This window comes from Myxine glutinosa, chromosome 2, assembly GCF_964187855.1.
Source record: "Myxine glutinosa chromosome 2, kmMyxGlut1.1, whole genome shotgun sequence".
NCBI lineage: Eukaryota > Metazoa > Chordata > Myxini > Myxiniformes > Myxinidae > Myxine > Myxine glutinosa.
In genome coordinates this window covers 139,391,394-139,412,483 of record NC_136262.1, presented here as the reverse complement: position 1 = coordinate 139,412,483, position 21,090 = coordinate 139,391,394, and the positions used below count along the sequence as shown (strand labels likewise).

Sequence of the window (21,090 nt, the reverse complement as noted above, 5' to 3'; positions counted from 1 at the left end):
GAAGTTGGAAAGAGGATTGACGAGAAGAGGAAGAAGTTCAAGGAGTGGGAGAAGGTGAAGGGTACGGGAGCAGAAACAGCAGAGCATGAAAGTTATAAGGCAGCCAGGAAGGCTGCAAAGAAAGAGGTAGCAAAGGCGCAGGAGGCATGCAGGAAAATGTTCGGAGAACGCTTGGATTCGGAAGAGGGTCAGAAAGCAGTATTCAGGATTGCAAATCACATAGCGAAAGAGAGGTGTGATGTGATGGGGGTGAGTTGCTTGAAGGATGAAGTGGGACAAATCGTTGTCGACCCAGATAGAATTAAAGGAAGATAAAAAAGATATATGGAAATGCTGTTGAATACAGAGAATGAATGGGATGGCAACATAGAGAGTAACCCAGTTTTAGGACCGGCAGAGAAGATAACTGAGAAGGAAGTTGAGGAAGCGATAAAAGCAATGAAGAGTGGAAAAGCGGGAGGGCCGACGGGAGTTGTGGGAGATATGTTGAAGGCAGCAGTAAGTTGGGGTGTGAAGAGAATGACAGAGATCTGTAATCTGGTGGTGAAATAAGGCCGCATTCCAGTGGATTGGGAACTGAGTACCCTCGTCCCTCTATACAAGGGGAAAGGTGTGGCTGGTACCGAGCGATAAAGTTATTGGAGCATGGAATGAAGGTATTGGAAAGGGTGTTGGAGAGGAGGATAAGGAAGAAAGTGATGATCGACGAAATGCAGTTTGGATTTATGCCAGGAAGAGGAACGACAGACGTGCTTTTCATTGTGAGGCAGTTGCAGGAGAAGTACATGGAGAAGAGAAAGAAGTTGTTTTTTGGGTTTGTTGATCTGGAGAAAGCATTCGATAGGGTTCCACGCAAAGTATTGACATGGGCATTGAGGAAGTTCGGAGTGGAGGAATGGTTGATCAGAGTAGCGATGGCAATGTACAAAAGAGCGCGCACAGCTGTAAGGACGAAGGACGGGAACAGTGGTGAGTTTGAGGTGAAGGTGGGAGTGCATCAGGGGTCGGTACTAAGTCCACTACTATTTGTAGCTGTGATGGAGGTGCTGGCTCAGAACGTAAAGGAGGGTTTACCGTGGGAGTTGTTGTATGCAGATGATCTGGTGTTGATTGCGGAAAGTATGGATGGACTGAAGGAAAAGATGAACAAGTGGAAGGAATGTATGGAGACAAAAGGTCTGAAGGTGAATATCGGAAAGACGAAGGTGATGGCAAGTGGTAAAGCATGTGGTGAGGTGGAGAGAACTGGGAAGTGGCCGTGTGCTGTGTGCAGGAAGGGTGTCGGAGTGAACTCCATTCAATGTACAATGTGCGCTGAGTGGGTTCATCAAAAATGTAGTGGTCTGAGAGGGTCATTTACCAGTGTGGCAGCTACATTCAAATGTAAGGTGTGCACAGAGGGAGCTGCAGATGGAGGAAATGTTGAGTTGGATCTTGGAGACGGCCTGAAGCTGGAAGGTGTGAAAACATTTTGCTACCTCGGAGACATGCTGAATGGAGAAGGTGGATCAGACTCGGCAACGGTTGCTCGAGTGAGATGTGCATGGAAGAAGTTTCGGGAACTGAGTGGCGTGCTGATGAGGAGGAGAGTGTCGCTGAAGCTGAAGGGAAAGGTGTATGCTGCATGTGTGAGAAGTGTTATGATTTATGGGAGCGAGACATGGGTAATGAACGTAGAGCAGCAACGAAGGCTGGAAAGGGTGGAAATGCGAATGGTTCGATGGATGTGCGGAGTATCGTTGAGAGAGAGGAAGACAAATGATGAATTGCGAAAGATGATGGGAATATTGCCTGTGATTGATGCTGTGAAGAGGAACAGGTTGAGATGGTTTGGTCATGTGTTGAGGAAGGATGAAAGTGACTGGTTGAGAAGAGTGATGGAAATTAATGTAGAAGGAAGTAGACGACGGGGAAGACCGAGAAAGACTTGGCTAAAGATGGTGGAAGAAGAAATGCGGGCAAGGGGGTTAAACAAGGAGAGATGCAGAAAATAGGGCAAAATGGAGAAGATTGTCATGGGGACCGCAAGGCTAACCCCCGCTCTAGCAGGGAAAATGGCCTTAAAATGCATGTTGTTGTTGTATCCACCACGCGATGACCCGGGTTGCCCAGTGATTTTTTACCATCTTACATTATTTATTTATTTATTTTAGGGGGAGTGCAACCCGGGTTTGCGTGATAGGAAAATCCTTTGTGTCACAACCGTATCTAAACCGTATCTAATGAAGACAGAGTCGTAGTAAGTTTCACCATTTACTGTCACTCTTCTCCATCAAGATGTTGTGATAAAAAAGCATTGCTTTCCGATGATTGACAATGGATGCAAATGGATTGCACTGGGAGCATGCAGCACATGTCTATCTCTTGCCTCAGAAGAATAAGGAAGAGCCAAACAGGAAGCGACCAAACAGGAAGTGACATCGTTGTATCACATGAGTGAAACTAATACAAATCCTACAAAAGATTTTGTTAAGCATTTAAGTAAGCTATTCACTTTTCATTTTCCACTAGAAATTATTTAAATTATTTACATATGACATCTAGAAAGTTAACTAAATGCCTTGAAGGCAACACAATAATTGTTGCGTATATCACACGCAAGGAATTTCAAAATGATCAGACCAAGCGTTGTCGCTGTCGAATTATGATGTCATAATTAAGGCACCAATAACGTCATCATTAACAACACTTATTCCCCGTGCAGAGTTCTTTACAATGAGCCATGTTTCAATTTTTCTCTATGGAGCGGTTTTGGATATATAGAGGTGCAATGTTTTTTTGGTATTTCCAAGATTATGCCTGTAGCATGTGACTTATGACGTCTTAATTATCATTAAAAAAGAATTATACAGGAGGCACTCTTATGGTGAACATTTAGTGTCCATTGGACGAACAGTTGCAGAGAAAAAAAAATTCATACGGATCGGATCGAGCGTTGTACTTGTCGAATTATGACGTCATAATGAAGGTACCGATGACATCATCCTTAACATATCTTATTGCCCATGGGGAGTACCTGACAAAGCACCATGTTTCAATTTTTGTCCATGGAGTGGTTTCGGAGATAGAGGTGCAATGTTTTTCGTTCCAAGATGTCGCCTGTATCACATGACCTATGGTCATAATTAATCATTTGAAATTTTTTTTTACAAGAGGAGGTGCTCCTATGGTGAACATTTCGTGTCCATCGGATTAACAGTTGCAGCGAAATTTTTTCATGCCGATCGGATCAAGCATTGTACTTGTCGAATCATGACGTCAAAATGAAGGTAACAATGACATCATTAACATAATCTTGTTCCCCATGTGGAGTACTTGAGAATGAGCCATGTTTCAATTTTGAGCGGTTTCAGAGATAGAGGTGCAACGTTTTTCCAAGATGGCGTCCGTATCACGTGACCTCTGACATCATAATGATGAATACAATAATTATACAGGCGGAGGCACTCCTATGATGAAAACTTTGTGTTAATCGGACCAACGGTTACCGAGAAAACGAATTTTAAAAATGCAGACACACACGTACGCCACATGTACGGACGCACAAGATCGCTCAACCCTGCTTTTCGCTTCACGCGCGCAGGGTGATGAGCACACTAAAACAGTCAAACACAAAACATCACTTTCGAGCAATTGTGAGAGCAATGATGCATTCAATCGAGTGGAATGTGAATACTCACCAGCGCTTTGTTTCGCATGCATTCAAGCAAGGTTTGTAGCAGGTGTTGAGCTTGCCCGTGGCTGAAGTTGAACGTCCTTTTTATGGTACCCATGATTTCCTCTTGGATCCCATCACAGAGTTCCCTGTGTGCAGGCAAGGTTCAACCAATCACCGTTTCCACTTTTTCATTCCTCATATTCCTCCATCCCGGTTTGCATCGCTGAAGCCACTCTCACGTATGCAGACATGACCGAAGTGAAGAGTTTGATTCGTTTTGTCAAGCAAAGTAAATAATTATATTGTGAAACAATAAGTTATCCATTTACATATAATAACAGCAATTTCGGCACACTACAGTGTGAATGATCAATGACCGACAATGCTTTTGTGGAAAACAGTGCAACAGTAAAAGTACAAATGGCAATGACTAGCATGGGTGTGGTTCAATCACTTACATTCCAAACTAAGAGGGGCCGATGAACAGAAAGCAGAGACAAATAAGTCACACAATACTGCGATTGAGAAAAACACGACAAGGGATATGTGTAACGTTACTATGAGAGGATACATAAAACGAGGACTGAATTGGGAATAAAAGGTGTTGAGGAAGAAAGACCAAATTGAGCAGGGTGATGCTAAGTACCTCAGGATATGTTCTCAGGGTGACAAATGAAGATCTAGTAGAGATGTTGTGAATGACCTAGCTGAAAGAACTGGTGTTAACATTTCTTCACGAAAAGTAAATACATATCAGCGCAAAGGGGTATCAATGGATATGCAACTACCCAAAAAACTTTGCTGAGGAGAGGCGACCAAACAAAAGAGCTGCAATGGAGAGCAGAAATGAAACAGTGGAATGACCAAACCGGGAAAAGGGTGCTCTTTACAGGTGAGCCAAAGTTTGAACTGTTTGGAAATACTCGATCAATAGAAATTTGTTTGAAGGCGGCCCCGGAACGATATAATAGTCATTTTACAACAGCTACAGTGAAGCATGGAGGAAGATCAATACAAGTGTCGGACTGCATCCCAGCCAAGACTTAAACATATCAGACACTTGCATGAAATAAAAGGTACACTGACTGCTGACAGGTATGGGAAAGTTACGATTCATCATACCGTTCCCTCAGCATCACATCACATCGAGTTGGGATTCATTTTCCAACATGACATTGACCATAAATAAGCAAAGAGCTGACGTGGTGAAAAACGATCTGGAAGTTAACAAGGCCGATCGAACACTCACAAATATTCTTTAGCCTGCACAAGGCCATGATATTGGGCTGTATGGAGACTTTATGGTGCTGCATGGAGACTTTAAGATGCTGTATGGAGACTTTATGGTGTTGTATGGAGACTTTATGGTGTTGTATGGAGACTTTATGGTGTTGTATGGAGACTTGATAGTGCTGTATGGAGACTTGATGGTGCTGTATGGAGACTTGATGGTGCTGTATGGAGACTTGATGGTGCTGTATGGAAACTTTATAGTGCTGCAGGGAGACTTTATGGTGCTGTATAGAGACTTGATGGTGCTGTATGGAGACTTGATGGTGCTGTATGGAGACTTGATGGTGCTGTATGGAGACTTGATGGTGCTGTATGGAGACTTGATGGTGCTGTATGGAGACTTGATGGTGCTGTATGGAGACTTTATGGTGCTGTTAGGAGACTTTATGGTGCTGTATGGAGACTTTATGGTGCTGTATGGAGACTTTAAGGTGCTGTATGGAGACTTTATGGTGCTGTATGGAGACTTTATGGTGCTGTATGGGGACTTCATGGTGCTATATGGAGACTTTAAGATGCTGTATGGAGACTTTAAGATGCTGTATGGACAAATTATGGTGCTGTATGGAGACTTTATTGTGCTGTATGGAGACTTTATGGTGCTGTATGGAGACTTGTTGGTGCTGTAGGGAGACTTTATGGTGCTGTATGGAGACTTTAAGATGCTGTATGGAGACATTATGGTGCTGTATGGAGACTTCATTGTGCTGTATGGAGACTTTATTGTGCTGTATGGAGACTTTATTGTGCTGTATGGAGACTTTAAGGTGCTGTATGGAGACTTTATGGTGCTGTATGGAGACTTGATGGTGCTGTATCGACTTGATGGTGCTGTATCGACTTGATGGTGCTGTAGGGAGACTCTATGGTGCTGTAGGGAGATTTATGGTGCTGTATGGAGACTAAGATGCTGTATGGAGACTTTAAGATGCTGTATGGAGACTTTATGGTGCTGTATGGAGATTTATGGTGCTGTATGGAGATTTATGGTGCTGTATGGAGACTTTATGGTGCTATATGGAGACTTTATGGTGCTATATGGAGACTTTAAGATGCTGTATGGAGACTGACAAGGTCAAATAGTAACAAACACATTAAATTAATTGAGGAAAGTGTTATAGCATAGTTGGAACATCATTCCACAAATATACATAAATAAACTCTCCGTGAGCAGAAATAAGTAAGCGTCAAGCTCTATAAAGCAAAAAGCCCAATACCGAATACTAATGCACTATCCAACATTAATTTTGTATTTTATATATTTTCTGGAATGACGCGTTGTGCATGTAAAATATTGTTGCGGTTAAGGAAAAGGACCCTGGGGAATTGCATCCACCATACAATAAATTTTCAGTTAGATATTTCATTAGTACGCACGCTCAGTCAGTCAAGTCCTAACCCTACATAACAGGTGACGGGGAAAATGCATTGCGTGGGGCTTTTCCCTCTGTGTGCTTTCCATCTTTCCATCCACCAATCTTTCCATCCATCAATCCAACTGGCCATCCATCCAGCCCAAGTCATACTTTCGCTCCCGAACTTCCATTCCCTGTGCTGCCCTAAAAGCCTTCACAATTGCTTCCATCGTCAGAACCACTGAAATTGCCATAACATCAGGTGTTCCTCTCTACACATCCATAACCTAAAATCCCAATTTTGTTACGCAGAACACAGATCTATACTATCAGGATTAACTGTTCACTTAAAACAAAATGGCAAAATTTCAGTAGAAGATTCCCATGGAATTGTTTCTGCATAAAAAAGGGAAAAACTGAGTGAAACATCTCTCATCACTCCATTTTCAAGGTGTGGTATCCGAAGCACAATCAACACGTAAAGAAAAACATCATCTGTAATTGACAAACCAAGGACTATAAGACCTAAAAATCTGTCCAACAAGGATGAGTAATACTTGAACATAATATCCTTGAGGTATACAACTTGTGGTTTAGCTCTGAATTTGGATAATCATACGGAATCTCGTCCCAGGCACGCATGCGCAGAGAGGAGTGAGGTATTTATTTTAGTCTGTTTGAAAAATCAAACAAAATTGAAAATCATTCCAAACAGGTAACTTACTGGTTTTTTAGGGATGTCATAAAGGACACAAACAACAGGTATGAAGAACTAATCTAATGTGTTAAATGAGGCGGTGTAAAAGACGCTGCATCAACGGCGGTAAACTTCCGAAAATGTTTTTTTCCCCTACAACCTTTAAAACCTCTTCTTTCAAATGAATTAAATACTTCAACAAGGGAGAACACAAATTACTTTGATGGAATTTCCAAAAACCTCCAGTTTTGTAGTACTTTGACAAAATATTACACCATTTTACACCAATCAAATGTGCCGCTCACGCTCTCAGAGTTGGGGAATATCCAGATTCAGACAAAATGGCGGCTCGTAGGGAACGTAGATCTTGGTCGGAAACACAAAGCAAAAGTTCAAAAGATCCATCCCATGTCCTTTTTCTTAAGCGTGTGTAGGATAAGGTGTTCTATGAATTCTCTAGAGTCGGATTTATCATTTGCACTTTTTAATTAAAATATATTTTTGCTTTTGTTTTATTATTTTGTTTGTCCAAAATAAATTTGGATTTAGTTGAGAATCTTCAAAAGAAATTGCTAAACAGATTTTTCAATCCAGCTTACACCTGCAATAGGCTTAAGATAAAATAAATTAAAAGAGGAATGATGACCTCATGTATACAAGCTGATTATTATTACATTTTTGATCGTGTAAGCGTGCAACTCCTAACCCGGTCTCGTAGGTATTCTTATGGACAAAGGCAAGTATGTCTGCAGCACGCCCTGTGCCTTCGCACACGACCACAGGTACTGGTGGAGTTGACTTCAGGTACTCCAAGACGGTCACAATCAGGTTTGGACCCCCTTCAGCTACCAGGCACACCACTGGCACACCCTGGCCCATACCTGCCGAAAAGACACACATTAAAAGCGGCACACACCTTGAAAGACCGTCAATAACTTCACATCATGGTGTGGCGAAATATTTATTTAAAGCTCTTGCAACAGTGGATCCCAAGAAGTTTAAACATTACACGTCACACATCTACAAGAATAACATGCATCAGTTAGAAGCTTCAATGTACGAAAATACACCAACGATGGACGCATGAATGAGTAGTCCGTCAATGAAATTGGGATACCGATGTAACAGGGCAGGATATGATGGATCTGTTGTGTTCTCGCCTTTGCAAACTGATAAGTTTGTTGACAATAAAGGTGTAAACACAAGTGCTGCCGTGACGAGACAAAGACTCATCGCAGCGTTCCGCTTGTAACCGTAGTTGCTAAAACAACTCGGGAACTACACTATTCTTCCTGAAGAAAAAGGGAAAGCGCTCACACTTTTTGCTGAAAGTTGATGTACCTGATTAAACCTGATGAATATAACCTGAATTGTGCTTTACGCAAGGTTTCTCTCGAGTCGACTAATAATATATTACATTCTTGTCAATTTGCACTGCCTGGCAGAGATGGTTATTGAAGACGAATAATCCCATTAACAGGTGTTATAGCATAGGCATTACCATGTTGCGAAGGGAAGGTACATGGAAGTGTGGGATGAATGGAAAGAGAAGGAAAAAAAAAAAACTACAGGGAAGTCGATGGCCTGCCATTGCAAATCTCCATGGTTCCCACCTAAAGCAAAGTTGAAAGATGGCAAAAAGTTCCACCAAGATTGACTCGATATCAAATTTCGAGTTAAAAAAATTGTTTTGATTCTTGACCCTTGTTACCCAAAGTCTGCACCATCTGGGGCATAAACCAGGGGTAAAATCAAAAAAATTGTTGTACATTTCATGCGTCTCCCAATATTGAATGCTTATACAAAGACATCCTGGTGTTGGCTTAGCGGTTAGGGTGCCGGCTTGGGATCCTAGGATCCTGGGTTCGAATCCCGATCGATCGCTGAATTAACGCCAGGGGGGTTGACTCAGCCTGTCATCCTTCCGAGGTCGGCAAATTGAGTACAAGCATGCTGGGATGAATGATCACGGTGTGTACCCCGGTTGAGAATAGGTACACCGTAACCCTGCGCATCGTAAGAGGCGACCAAGGGTTGGCGTCAGGAAGGGCATCGGGCCATAAAAACATTGCCTCAAACAGGGAACCATGATTGTCATGGGGCCCGCAAGGCTAAACCCCGCCCTAGCGGGGGAAAATGGCCTTAAAACGATCATTCATATATATTATACAAAGTCACATTAATAATTTTTAAAATATGCCTGGAATTGCATTTTTTGGTATTTGACCTTTTGACCTGACCCAGGGGGTGGGGCCAAAATGCTACTGCTCTCGTACCTTTTTACTACCTTTTTTAACTACCAAGTTTTGCTAAATTTCTGCACAACCGTTTAGGAGGAGCTAGTGTGGACAGACAGCCAGCTGATTACAACAGCCCCCCCTCCACCCCCGCCGCTTTTATTTTTTCAAAGAGCGCGGGGATAAAAAGAAAGTATGGATGGTAAGTCATAGGCAGAGAAGGATTCCGATAGGTGTGAATGTGTGGAGGTGGGTGGAGGGAGGAATGGAAGACAGAAAGATTTCAGTTACATTGAAATGAAAGGTTCTGTTGTCGTGTGTAACGCCGGCCTACCTTTACGGTCTGGAGACAGTGGCACAGACAGAGAGACAACAACAGAGGCTGTAGGTTTGCGGGACCAACTGGGACGGGAGGATTGTGGGAGTGAAGAGGGTGGATAGAAGGAGAATGGATGAACTGAGTGAGGAGGTTGGTGTGCAGATGAGGTTGACGGGGAGATTGGTGAAATTCTGGCCGAGATGAGCTGGACACGGTGTGGATGGGGGAAGAGAGAATGGCAGAGATAGCAGATAGGTTGAGGTAACCAGGTAGGAGGAAAAGAGGAAGACCGTGGTTGAGGTGGGAGGATTGATTGGGTGAAGAGGGATTTCAGTAAGGTGGGTGTAGTTGGAGAGCGGAGAGAATTGGCCGAGGACAGGAGGAAGTGGAGGAGTATCGTGGTCAAGGCAGGGCAGGAGGTTGGTGCCGTATAAAGGGAAGAGGAGAAGAAGATGGTGCAAAGAGAGAGGAATGAAAAGGAGACATGTGGCACATGATGGAAAGTGAGGAGGGAAAAACGGTGGAGGGTGGGGCTGGGGGAGCTTTAGGGGGGGAGGGGGAAAAGGAGGAGCGAGGGTTGTGCAGGTGAAAGATTGCACCGTTTTTGCATAGAAAATAAATATATGGCCCCGAGTGTGAATTTTGTTTTCTTTACATAATGACAAGACAATTTTATTGAAGGGAAGTGTTTCGTAAAATTTTGTTTTCCATCTTCAACAAGTCACAATTCTAGTTCATGCAAGAGAAGAAATGCAAAACGGCTTTTATGGGTTAGGACGAAAAAAATGTCAAAGAATGAAACACAAATCATATACCGCGGTTATATAAATCATTATAATAGGCTGATTTCATTTTTTTGTATGTGTTTAAATGATAAAGCGTGCACAGAGCATGGCGTTTTTAACATACAGCACGGAAATCCTCACTTTACCTGCCACATCAGACCACTCTGGCTCGTCTCTTACGTGTGTGTATTTTCTGCAAAGCAATGTGTTTTTCCATTTGCTTGCGCAGACCGTCCTCAGCACCGGTGCGGCCCACAGTACCATCATCCACCAAGATAAAGTGCGAGTGCAGGTTGTTAAGCAAGTTTAGCTTGCTTAGCGGGTTTGTCAGTGTCTGATAGGGAGAGACTACCTGGGGAAGGGGTTTTAAAAAAAACAGAAAAAGAAAGGAAACTTTAACAGGAATCTAAACTGAGGGCCCAGCAAATCTGCTTTACCTTCACAATATCCTGATTCAAGATCGCTGAGTTTTCGCTAATTGCGGCATTTGTGAATGTAGATAGAAAGTGACAGCAGCAAGAGGAAATAAGGTCAAACCGGTGAAGTGCACAGCCAGGTGTACATTGAGACGGGACAATATTTTCTACATTTAAAAACTATGCTGCAATCCATATTGAAAATGACGATCAGATCTCGAAAGTGATGTTTCCGATTGGCAATTGCTTTGTTACTGTGTGCTGAACCCTCACTTCACCCTCACCCTCCTGACCAGACAGGCCAATGGGGATTGGTGACGGAAGGAAACCTAAAGGGGGGAGTTGCTGATAATAATCACAAGTGTTATTAAATCCACCAGAATAATGCAAAACCACCGAAAAATATTCGTCCAACGTTGAATGGACAACATTCAAGGTGCAGACTTCCGGCATGTCCAACGTTGAATGGACAACATTCAAGGTGCAGACATCCGGCATGTCCAACGTTGAATGGACAACATTCAAGGTGCAGACTTCCGGCATGTCCAACGTTGAATGGATAACATTCAAGGTGGACGTCCGGCATGTCCAACGTTGAATGGACAACATTCAAGGTGCAGACTTCCGGCATGTCCAACATTCAAGGTGCAGACGTCCGGCATGTCCAACATTGAATGAACAACATTCAAGGTGGGCGTCCGGCATGTACAACGTCGAATGGACAACATTCAAGGTGCAGACGTCCGGCATGTCTAACGTCGAATGGACAACATTCAAGGTGGACGTCCGGCATGTCCAACGTTAAATGGACAACATTCAAGGTGCAGACTTCCGGCATGTCCAACATTGAATGCACAACATTCAAGGTGCAGACGTCCAGCATGTCCAACGTTGAAAGGACAACATTCAAGGTGCAGACTTCCGGCATGTCCAACGTTGAATGGACAACATTCAAGGTGCAGACGTCCGGCATGTCCAACATTGAATGGACAACATTCAAGGTGCAGACGTCCGGCATGTCCAACGTTGAATGGACAACATTCAAGGTGCAGACGTTCGGCATGTCCAACGTCGAATGGACAACATTCAAGGTGCAGACGTCCGGCATGTCCAACATTGATTGGACAACATTCAAGGTGCAGACGTCCGGCATATCCAACGTTGAATGGACACATTCAAGGAGCAGACGTTTGGCATGTCCAACGTTGAATGGACAACATTCAAGGTGCTGACGTTCAGCATGTCCAACGTTGAATGGACAACATTCAAAGAGCAGACGTCCCGCATGTCCAACGTTGAATGGACAACATTCAAAGAGCAAAAGTCCGGCATGTCCAACGTTGAATGGACAACATTCAAAGAGCAGACGTCCGGCATGTCCAACGTTGAATGGACAACATTCAAGGTGCAGACGTTCGGCATGTCCAACGTTGAATGGAGAACATTCAAGGTGCAGACATCCGGCATGTCCAACGTTGAATGGACAACATTCAAGGTGCAAACATCCGGCATGTCCAACGTTGAATGGACAACATTCAAGGTGCAGACGTTCGGCATGTCCAACATTCAAGGTGCAGACGTTCAGCATGTCCAGCGTTGAATGGAGAACATTCAAGGTGCAGACGTTCAGCATGTTCAACATTCAAGGTGCAGACGTCTGGCATGTCCAACGTTGAATGGACAACATTCAAGGTGCAGACGTTCGGCATGTCCAACGTTGAATGAACAACATTCAAGGTGCAGACGTCCGGCATGTCCAACGTTGAATGAACAACATTCAAGGTGCAGACGTCCGGCATGTCCAACGTTGAATGGACAACATTCAAGACAAAAGCAATGACAGGTAAAAGGAGGGGAAAAAACGTGATCATAAAATATTACGAAGCAAGAAATTCCATAGTTGGGGATTCGTTTCAATTTATGTCCAAATTTTAAATGTCTGAATGAAGTTGGATGCAGGTACAGATTGTGTGATATCATTATTCATATAATACATAGGATGCAGGTCGTGTGATATCATTATTCATATAATACATAGGATGCAGGTCGTGTGATATCATTATTCATATAATACATAGGATGCAGGTCGTGTGATATCATTATTCATATAATACATAGGATGCAGGTTGTGTGATATCATTATTCATATAATACATAGGATGCAGGTCGTGTGATATCATTATTCATATAATACATAGGATGCAGGTTGTGTGATATCATTATTCATATAATACATAGGATGCAGGTCGTGTGATATCATTATTCATATAATACATAGGATGCAGGTCGTGTGATATCATTATTCATATAATACATAGGATGCAGGTCGTGTGATATCATTATTCATATAATACATAGGATGCAGGTCGTGTGATATCATTATTCATATAATACATAGGATGCAGGTTGTGTGATATCATTATTCATATAATACATAGGATGCAGGTTGTGTGATATCATTATTCATATAATACATAGGATGCAGGTCGTGTGATATCATTATTTATATAATACATAGGATGCAGGTTGTGTGATATCATTATTCATATAATACATAGGATGCAGGTCGTGTGATATCATTATTTATATAATACATAGGATGCAGGTTGTGTGATATCATTATTCATATAATACACAGGATGCAGGTTGTGTGATATCATTATTCATATAATACATAGGATGCAGGTTGTGTGATATCATTATTCATATAATACATAGGATGCAGGTTGTGTGATATCATTATTCATATAATACATAGGATGCAGGTCGTGTGATATCATTATTTATATAATACATAGGATGCAGGTTGTGTGATATCATTATTCATATAATACATAGGATGCAGGTTGTGTGATATCATTATTCATATAATACATAGGATGCAGGTCGTGTGATATCATTATTCATATAATACATAGGATGCAGGTTGTGTGATATCATTATTCATATAATACATAGGATGCAGGTCGTGTGATATCATTATTCATATAATACATAGGATGCAGGTCATGTGATATCATTATTCATATAATACATAGGATGCAGGTCGTGTGATATCATTATTCATATAATACATAGGATGCAGGTCGTGTGATATCATGATTTATATAATACATAGGATGCAGGTTGTGTGATATCATTATTCATATAATACATAGGATGCAGGTCATGTGATATCATTTTTCATATAATACATAGGATGCAGGTTGTGTGATATCATTATTCATATAATACATAGGATGCAGGTTATGTGATATCATTATTCATATAATACATAGGATGAAGGTCGTGTGATATCATTATTCATATAATACATAGGATGCAGGTCGTGTGATATCATTATTCATATAGTACATAGGATGCAGGTCGTGTGATATCAACAACAACAACAACAACATGCATTTTAAAGGCCATTTTCCCTGCTAGAGCGGGGGTTAGCCTTGCGGTCCCCATGACAATCTTCTCCATTTTGCCCTATTTTCTGCATCTCTCCTTGTTAACCCCCTTGCCCGCATTTCTTCTTACACCATCTTTAGCCAAATCTTTCTCGGTCTTCCCCGTCCTCTACTTCCTTCGACATTAATTTCCATCACTCTTCTCAACCAGTCACTTTCATACTTCCTCAACACATGACCAAACCATCTCAACCTGTTTCTCTTCACAGCATCAATCACAGGCTCTATTCCCATCATCTTTCGCAATTCATCATTTGTCTTCCTCTCTCTCAACGATACTACGCACATCCGTCGAACCATTCGCATTTCCACCCTTTCCAACCTTCGTTGCTGCTCTACGTTCATTACCCATGTCTCGCTCCCATAAATCATAACACTTCTCACACATGCAGCATACACCTTTCCCTTCAGCTTCAACGACACTCCCCTCATCTTCAGCACGCCACTCAGTTCCCGAAACTTCTTCCATGCACATCTCACTCGAGCAACCGTTGCCGAGTCTGATCCACCTTCTCCATTCAGCATGTCTCCGAGGTAGCAAAATGTTTTCACACCTTCCAGCTTCACGCCGTCTCCAAGATCCAACTCAACATTTCCTCCATCTGCAGCTCCCTCTGTGCACACCTTACATTTGAATGTAGCTGCCACGCTGGTTAATGACCCTCTCAGACCACTACATTTTTGATGAACCCACTCAGCGCACATTGTACATTGAATGGAGTTCACTCCGACACCCTTCCTACACACAGCACAGGGCCACTTCCCAGTTCTTTCCACCTCACCACATGCTTTACCACTTGCCATCACCTTCGTCTTTCCGATATTCACCTTCAGACCTTTTGCCTCCATACATTCCTTCCACGTGTTCATCTTTTCCTTCAGTCCATCCATACTTTCCGCAATCAACACCAGATCATCTGCATACAACAACTCCCACGGTAAACCCTCCTTTACGTTCTGAGCCAGCACCTCCATCACAGCTACAAATAGTAGTGGACTTAGTACCGACCCCTGATGCACTCCCACCTTCACCTCAAACTCACCACTGTTCCCGTCCTTCGTCCTTACAGCTGTGCGCGCTCTTTTGTACATTGTCATCACTACTCTGATCAACCATTCCTCCACTCCTAACTTCCTCAATGCCCATGTCAATACTTTGCGTGGTACCCTATCGAATGCTTTCTCCAGATCAACAAACCCAAGAAACAACTTCTGATATCATTATTATACATAGGTGTGATAGTGTGATATCACTTAGTATTTGAGTGTGATATCATTATTCATATAATACATAGGATGCAGGTTGTGTGATATCATTATTCATATAATACATAGGATGCAGGTCGTATGATATCATTATTCATATAATACATAGGATGCAGGTCGTGTGATATCATTATTCATATAATACGTATCATACATCATATTGTTATTTGTCTAAACTCATGTTCGTCAACACTCTTCGTTCTATGGTTGGCATTACCAGGCATCTTCTTCTTGCCAAAACAATTTGAGGAACAGAAACCAGGTGAGTCCTAAGCACGTTTACAAAATCGTAGAATAGATGTCGCAGGGAAGGGAGACATCAGACGGCATGCACACTGATCGACCGCTTACAGGTAGGGGGGAAAGGTCTGGCCGCAATGTAACCTGGGCGTGCCGATCAAGGATGAAATGGGAATGGCAGCCATGCTGAAGCTCAAACTGCAAATTACAAACAGGTATTTGATATGCCTAACGAGGAAGACGTGCGCCGTGAAATAATAAATGAATGAACAAGGTGTATTCAAAGGTAAAGAGGGGTTAGCAATTACTGCATTGGATTACCTACACAATAGACAAACAGGTATACTATATTCATTGTAACTCAGGTGATCAGTGAGGCATGATTATATACAGACTTGGCATTTAATATGGAATATTTTTTTTGTGGGGGTGAACTTACTTTTCAAGATGTCTTATAACCAAAAGTTAATTGGAATTATGTTGAAATTATTCTAGATTTTGTTAATGTGACCTTTAAAAGAAACAAAAACCACATTTGACATTTCGAAACAAATAAATTGATCCTTGAAAGTGATGTAAACTGATATCGAACTCAATTCACGGACAGTACTGTGTTAAACTTCTGTGCGTTTTCCAGAAGTATCTCTTTATTTTGCACATTAGCCAAAAATTTTTTAAACAAAAACAAAAGTTAAATTACGACGAGGATTACGGACAGTAAAATTACATTTCAGTACTTCGCGTAACCCCCACGAGCATTCAGGAGAGCACGTACACGTTGAGGCATGCTGTTCACGAGATTTTCTCTAGCAAATGATCTAGCAAAATATGTTCAGGAACCTGGGGATAAAGGGAAAAAACAATTGAAACTGTTGACCAACAACTTTCTGGTAGTATCTATGCTAAATATACATACTATGCGACTCCAACACTCTGCAAAGGAACTTTTGTTTGGTAAAAGATTATACAAACGAATTCATTGATTGATGCCGTTTTTTGTTTCCAGGTTATAAAATGACCTTGACCTCAACACTATCACCTTGACCATGAATTGCATCAGTGAAGTGGGAAATGAACGCAACACCCTAAAACATAAACTAAAGTAGCAATTAAGTAGCATCCCCTGTGCTGTCTTTCCCTCGCGGTCCCCCTGTGCTGTCTTTCCATCGTGATCCCCCTGTACTGTCTTTCCCTCGTGGTCCCCCTGTGCTGTCTTTCCCTCGCGGTCCCCCTGTGCTGTCTTTCCCTTGTGGTCCCCCTGTGCTGGCTTTCCCTCGCGGTCCCCCTGTGCTGTCTTTCCCTTGCGGTCCCCCTGTGCTGTCTTTCCCTCGTGGTCCCCCTGTGCTGTCTTTCCCTCGTGGTCCCCCTGTGCTGTCTTTCCCTCGTGGTGCCCCTGTGCTGTCTTTCCCTCGCGGTCCCCCTGTGCTGTCTTTCCCTCGTGGTCCCCCTGTGCTGTCTTTCCCTCGCGGTCCCCCTGTGCTGTCTTTCCCTCGTGGTCCCCCTGTGCTGTCTTTCCCTCGCGGTCCCCCTGTGCTGTCTTTCCCTCGCGGTCCCACTGTGCTGTCTTTCCCTCGTGGTCCCCCTGTGCTGTCTTTCCCTCACGGTCCCCCTGTGCTGTCTTTCCCTCGTGATCCCCCTGTACTGTCTTTCCCACGTGGTCCCCCTGTGCTGTCTTTCCCTCGCGGTCCCCCTGTACTGTCTTTCCCTCGTGGTCCCTCTGTGCTGTCTTTCCCTCGCGGTCCCCCTGTGCTGTCTTTCCCTCATGGTCCCCCTGTGCTGTCTTTCCCTCGTGGTCCCCCTGTGCTGTCTTTCCCTCGTGGTCCCCCTGTGCTGTCTTTCCCTCGTGGTCCCCCTGTGCTGTCTTTCCCTCGTGGTCCCCCTGTACTGTCTTTCCCTCGCGGTCCCCCTGTGCTGTCTTTCCCTCACGGTCCCCCTGTGCTGTCTTTCCCTCGTGGTCCCCCTGTGCTGTCTTTCCCTCGTGGTCCCCCTGTACTGTCTTTCCCTCGTGGTCCCCCTGTGCTGTCTTTCCCTCACGGTCCCCCTGTGCTGTCTTTCCCTCGTGGTCCCCCTGTGCTGTCTTTCCCTCGCGGTCCCCCTGTACTGTCTTTCCCTCGTGGTCCCCCTGTGCTGTCTTTCCCTCGTGGCCCCCATGTGCTGTCTTTCCCTCGTGGTCCCCCTGTGCTGTCTTTCCCTCGTGGTCCCCCTGTACTGTCTTTCCCTCGTGGTCCCCCTGTGCTGTCTTTCCCTCGTGGTCCCCCTGTGCTGTCTTTCCCTCGCGGTTGTCAGCTCTTTCACGAGCCTCGATTCAGTATACAAAAAAAAATCGCTTGCCATGCAGTGACAATAGCCTGCTGCAATTCACGCACAGAGGTCGGCTGCTGGTCCAAGTGGTCGATTTGACGCGTTAATTCTGCCCACAAGTTCTCTATCGGATTCATATCCGGGGACATGGCAGGCCACTCCATATGCTCTACACCACGGTCAGCAAGAAAGTGTTGGATCATGCGAGCAGGATGAGGCCGTGCATCGTCATCTTGGAAGACAAAGTTTCCTTGAAAGGCTGCACGAGCAAATGGAAGCAATGTTTCTTCCAGAATGGCCCTGTACTTGAACTGGTTCAGGTTTCCATTCAGAACAACCAGGTCAGTTTTGCCCCCTGCATGAAAAGCAGCCCAAACGGTCACCCCACCACCTCCAGCTTGGACTCTTGGCACTATACAATCTTTGCTATCGGCTTCATGCACTTGTCTGCGCACTCGGACGCGGCCATCTTGACGATAGACCAGAAATCTAGACTCGTCACTGAAGACCACGTGATTCCAGTGTCCTGGCTGCCATTGATGGTGCTCTCTGGCCCACTGCAATCGGCGCTGGCGGTGTTGTCTGGTCAGGCGTGGCTTTCTCAGGGGACGCGTGGCACGATGCCTGCTTGAACCAGTCGTTGGTTGACGAGCCTTCTGGATACAAGCACATTTGTCAGTTGCTGCCACTCAGCCCTAAGCCGATTAGCTGACTTGGTACGACCATTGCGGACTAACCGGTGCAGCTGGCGATCATCCCTCCTTGTGGTTCTGCGGGGACATCCTGGCCTCGGTATTGGAGTAAGGACACCCCTCTGAGCATTTCGTTTCAGGATCTTTGACACCTGACCTTGAGTGATGCCATACTGCCGAGCAATAGCACGCTGTTTCATGCCGTAATTTCGTAAAGCCACCACTCCATGACAAACAGCATTGTCGAGTTGACGGACCATCTCCAGAGGAAGCGGCAATAACTTTTGGAGACGTGCAGCAGTTGTTTTCCACTAATACAGAACACAACAACCCTTTTATACCCGACTGTGAAGCCAATCATCAAATGCACCTGTCCGTACATTTTGCCACGCCACCTGTGATATAATCCTGTTGTTGACTTCTTGCTGCAACAGACAATCAGTGACATTGTTCTTTTAACAAATAAATCACCGAAGTGTAAAAGAAACTCACCAGATTGATATACTGAGTTAAGAAAGTAAACCCAAGTCAAGAAAAAAAAATATTCCATATTAAATGCCAAGTCTGTATTTATACAATAACATATCAAACTTCACTCGCCGAATGTCACACCTGCTCGTGGAATACCTGAAACAATGCAGCAGAATGTCTGCAATAGCAGAGAGGAGTACAAGCAAGCATCGAGCAATGGAAGGTGATGGGAAAGGTACAGGTTGGAAGGTGAACAGATCGAGTCAATGGAAGGTGATGGGAAATGTGCAGGTTGAAAGGTGTACAGATCGAGTCAATGGAAGGTGATGGGAAAGGTACGGGTTGGAAGGTGTACAGATCGAGTCAATGGAAGGTGATGGGAAAGGTACGGGTTGGAAGGTGTACAGATCGAGTCAATGGAAGGTGATGGGAAATGTACGGGTTGGAAGGTGTACAGATCGAGTCAATGGAAAGTGATGGGCAAGGTACGGGTTGGAAGGTGTACAGATCGAGTCAATGGAAGGTGATGGGAAAGGTACGGGTTTGAAGGTGTACAGATCGAGTCAATGGAAGGTGATGGGAAAGGTACGGGTTGGAAGGTGTACAGATCGAGTCAATGGAAGGTGATGGGAAAGGTACGGGTTGGAAGGTGTACAGATCGAGTCAATGGAAGGTGATGGGAAAGGTACGGGTTGGAAGGTGTACAGATCGAGTCAATGGAAGGTGATGGGAAAGATACGGGTTGGAAGGTGTACAGATCGAGTCAATGGAAGGTGATGGGAAAGGTACGGGTTGGAAGGTGTACAGATCGAGTCAATGGAAGGTGATGGGAAATGTGCAGGTTGGAAGGTGTACAGATCGAGTCAATGGAAAGTGATGGGCAAGGTACGGGTTGGAAGGTGCACAGATCGAGTCAATGGAACGTGATGGGAAATGTGCAGGTTGGAAGGTGTACAGATCGAGTCAATGGAAGGTGATGGGAAAGGTACGGGTTGGAAGGTGTACAGATCGAGTCAATGGAAGGTGATGGGAAAGGTACGGGTTGGAAGGTGTACAGATCGAGTCAATGGAAGGTGATGGGAAAGGTACGGGTTGGAAGGTGTACAGAGAGAGTCAATGGAAGGTGATGGGAAAGGTACGGGTTGGAAGGTGTACAGATCGAGTCAATGGAAGGTGATGGGAAAGGTACGGGTTGGAAGGTGTACAGATCGAGTCAATGGAAGGTGATGGGAAAGGTACGGGTTGGAAGGTGTACAGATCGAGTCAATGGAAGGTGATGGGAAAGGTACGGGTTGGAAGGTGTACAGATCGAGTCAATGGAAGGTGATGGGAAAGGTACGGGTTGGAAGGTGTACAGATCGAGTCAATGGAAGGTGATGGGAAATGTGCAGGTTGGAAGGTGTACAGATCGAGTCAATGGAAAGTGATGGGCAAGGTACGGGTTGGAAGGTGCACAGATCGAGTCAATGGAACGTGATGGGAAATGTGCAGGTTGGAAGGTGTACAGATCGAGTCAATGGAAGGTGATGGGAAAGGTACGGGTTGGAAGGTGTACAGATCGAGTCAATGGAAGGTGATGGGAAAGGTACGGGTTGGAAGGTGTACAGATCGAGTCAATGGAAGGTGATGGGAAAGGTACGGGTTGGAAGGTGTACAGAGAGAGTCAATGGAAGGTGATGGGAAAGGTACGGGTTGGAAGGTGTACAGATCGAGTCAATGGAAGGTGATGGGAAAGGTACAGGTTGGAAGGTGTACAGATCGAGTCAATGGAAGGTGATGGGAAATGTGCAGAATGGAAGGTGATGGGAAATGTGCAGGTTGGAAGGTGTACAGATCGAGTCAATAGAAAGTGATGGGCAAGGGACGGGTTTGGAAGGTGTACAGATCGAGTCAATAGAAGGTGAT

General features: G+C 44.2%; 1 protein-coding gene across 2 annotated transcripts in view; it reads right to left on the bottom strand.

Annotated features, from left to right (window-relative positions):
* Positions 1 to 21,090, bottom strand: part of TRPM7 (transient receptor potential cation channel subfamily M member 7) — a 250,871-nt gene that overhangs the window by 189,134 nt on the left and 40,647 nt on the right. Inside the window, exons 6-8 of one of the 2 annotated variants that reach the window (XM_078771748.1) lie at positions 10,525 to 10,696; positions 7,710 to 7,884; positions 3,681 to 3,804 (exon numbers count right to left, since the gene is read on the bottom strand). In XM_078771748.1, the coding sequence (XP_078627874.1) occupies positions 3,681 to 3,804; positions 7,710 to 7,884; positions 10,525 to 10,696 (471 nt within the window). The remainder of the gene's footprint in view (positions 1 to 3,680; positions 3,805 to 7,709; positions 7,885 to 10,524; positions 10,697 to 21,090) is intronic. The other variant, XM_078771749.1, reaches the window with a different exon arrangement.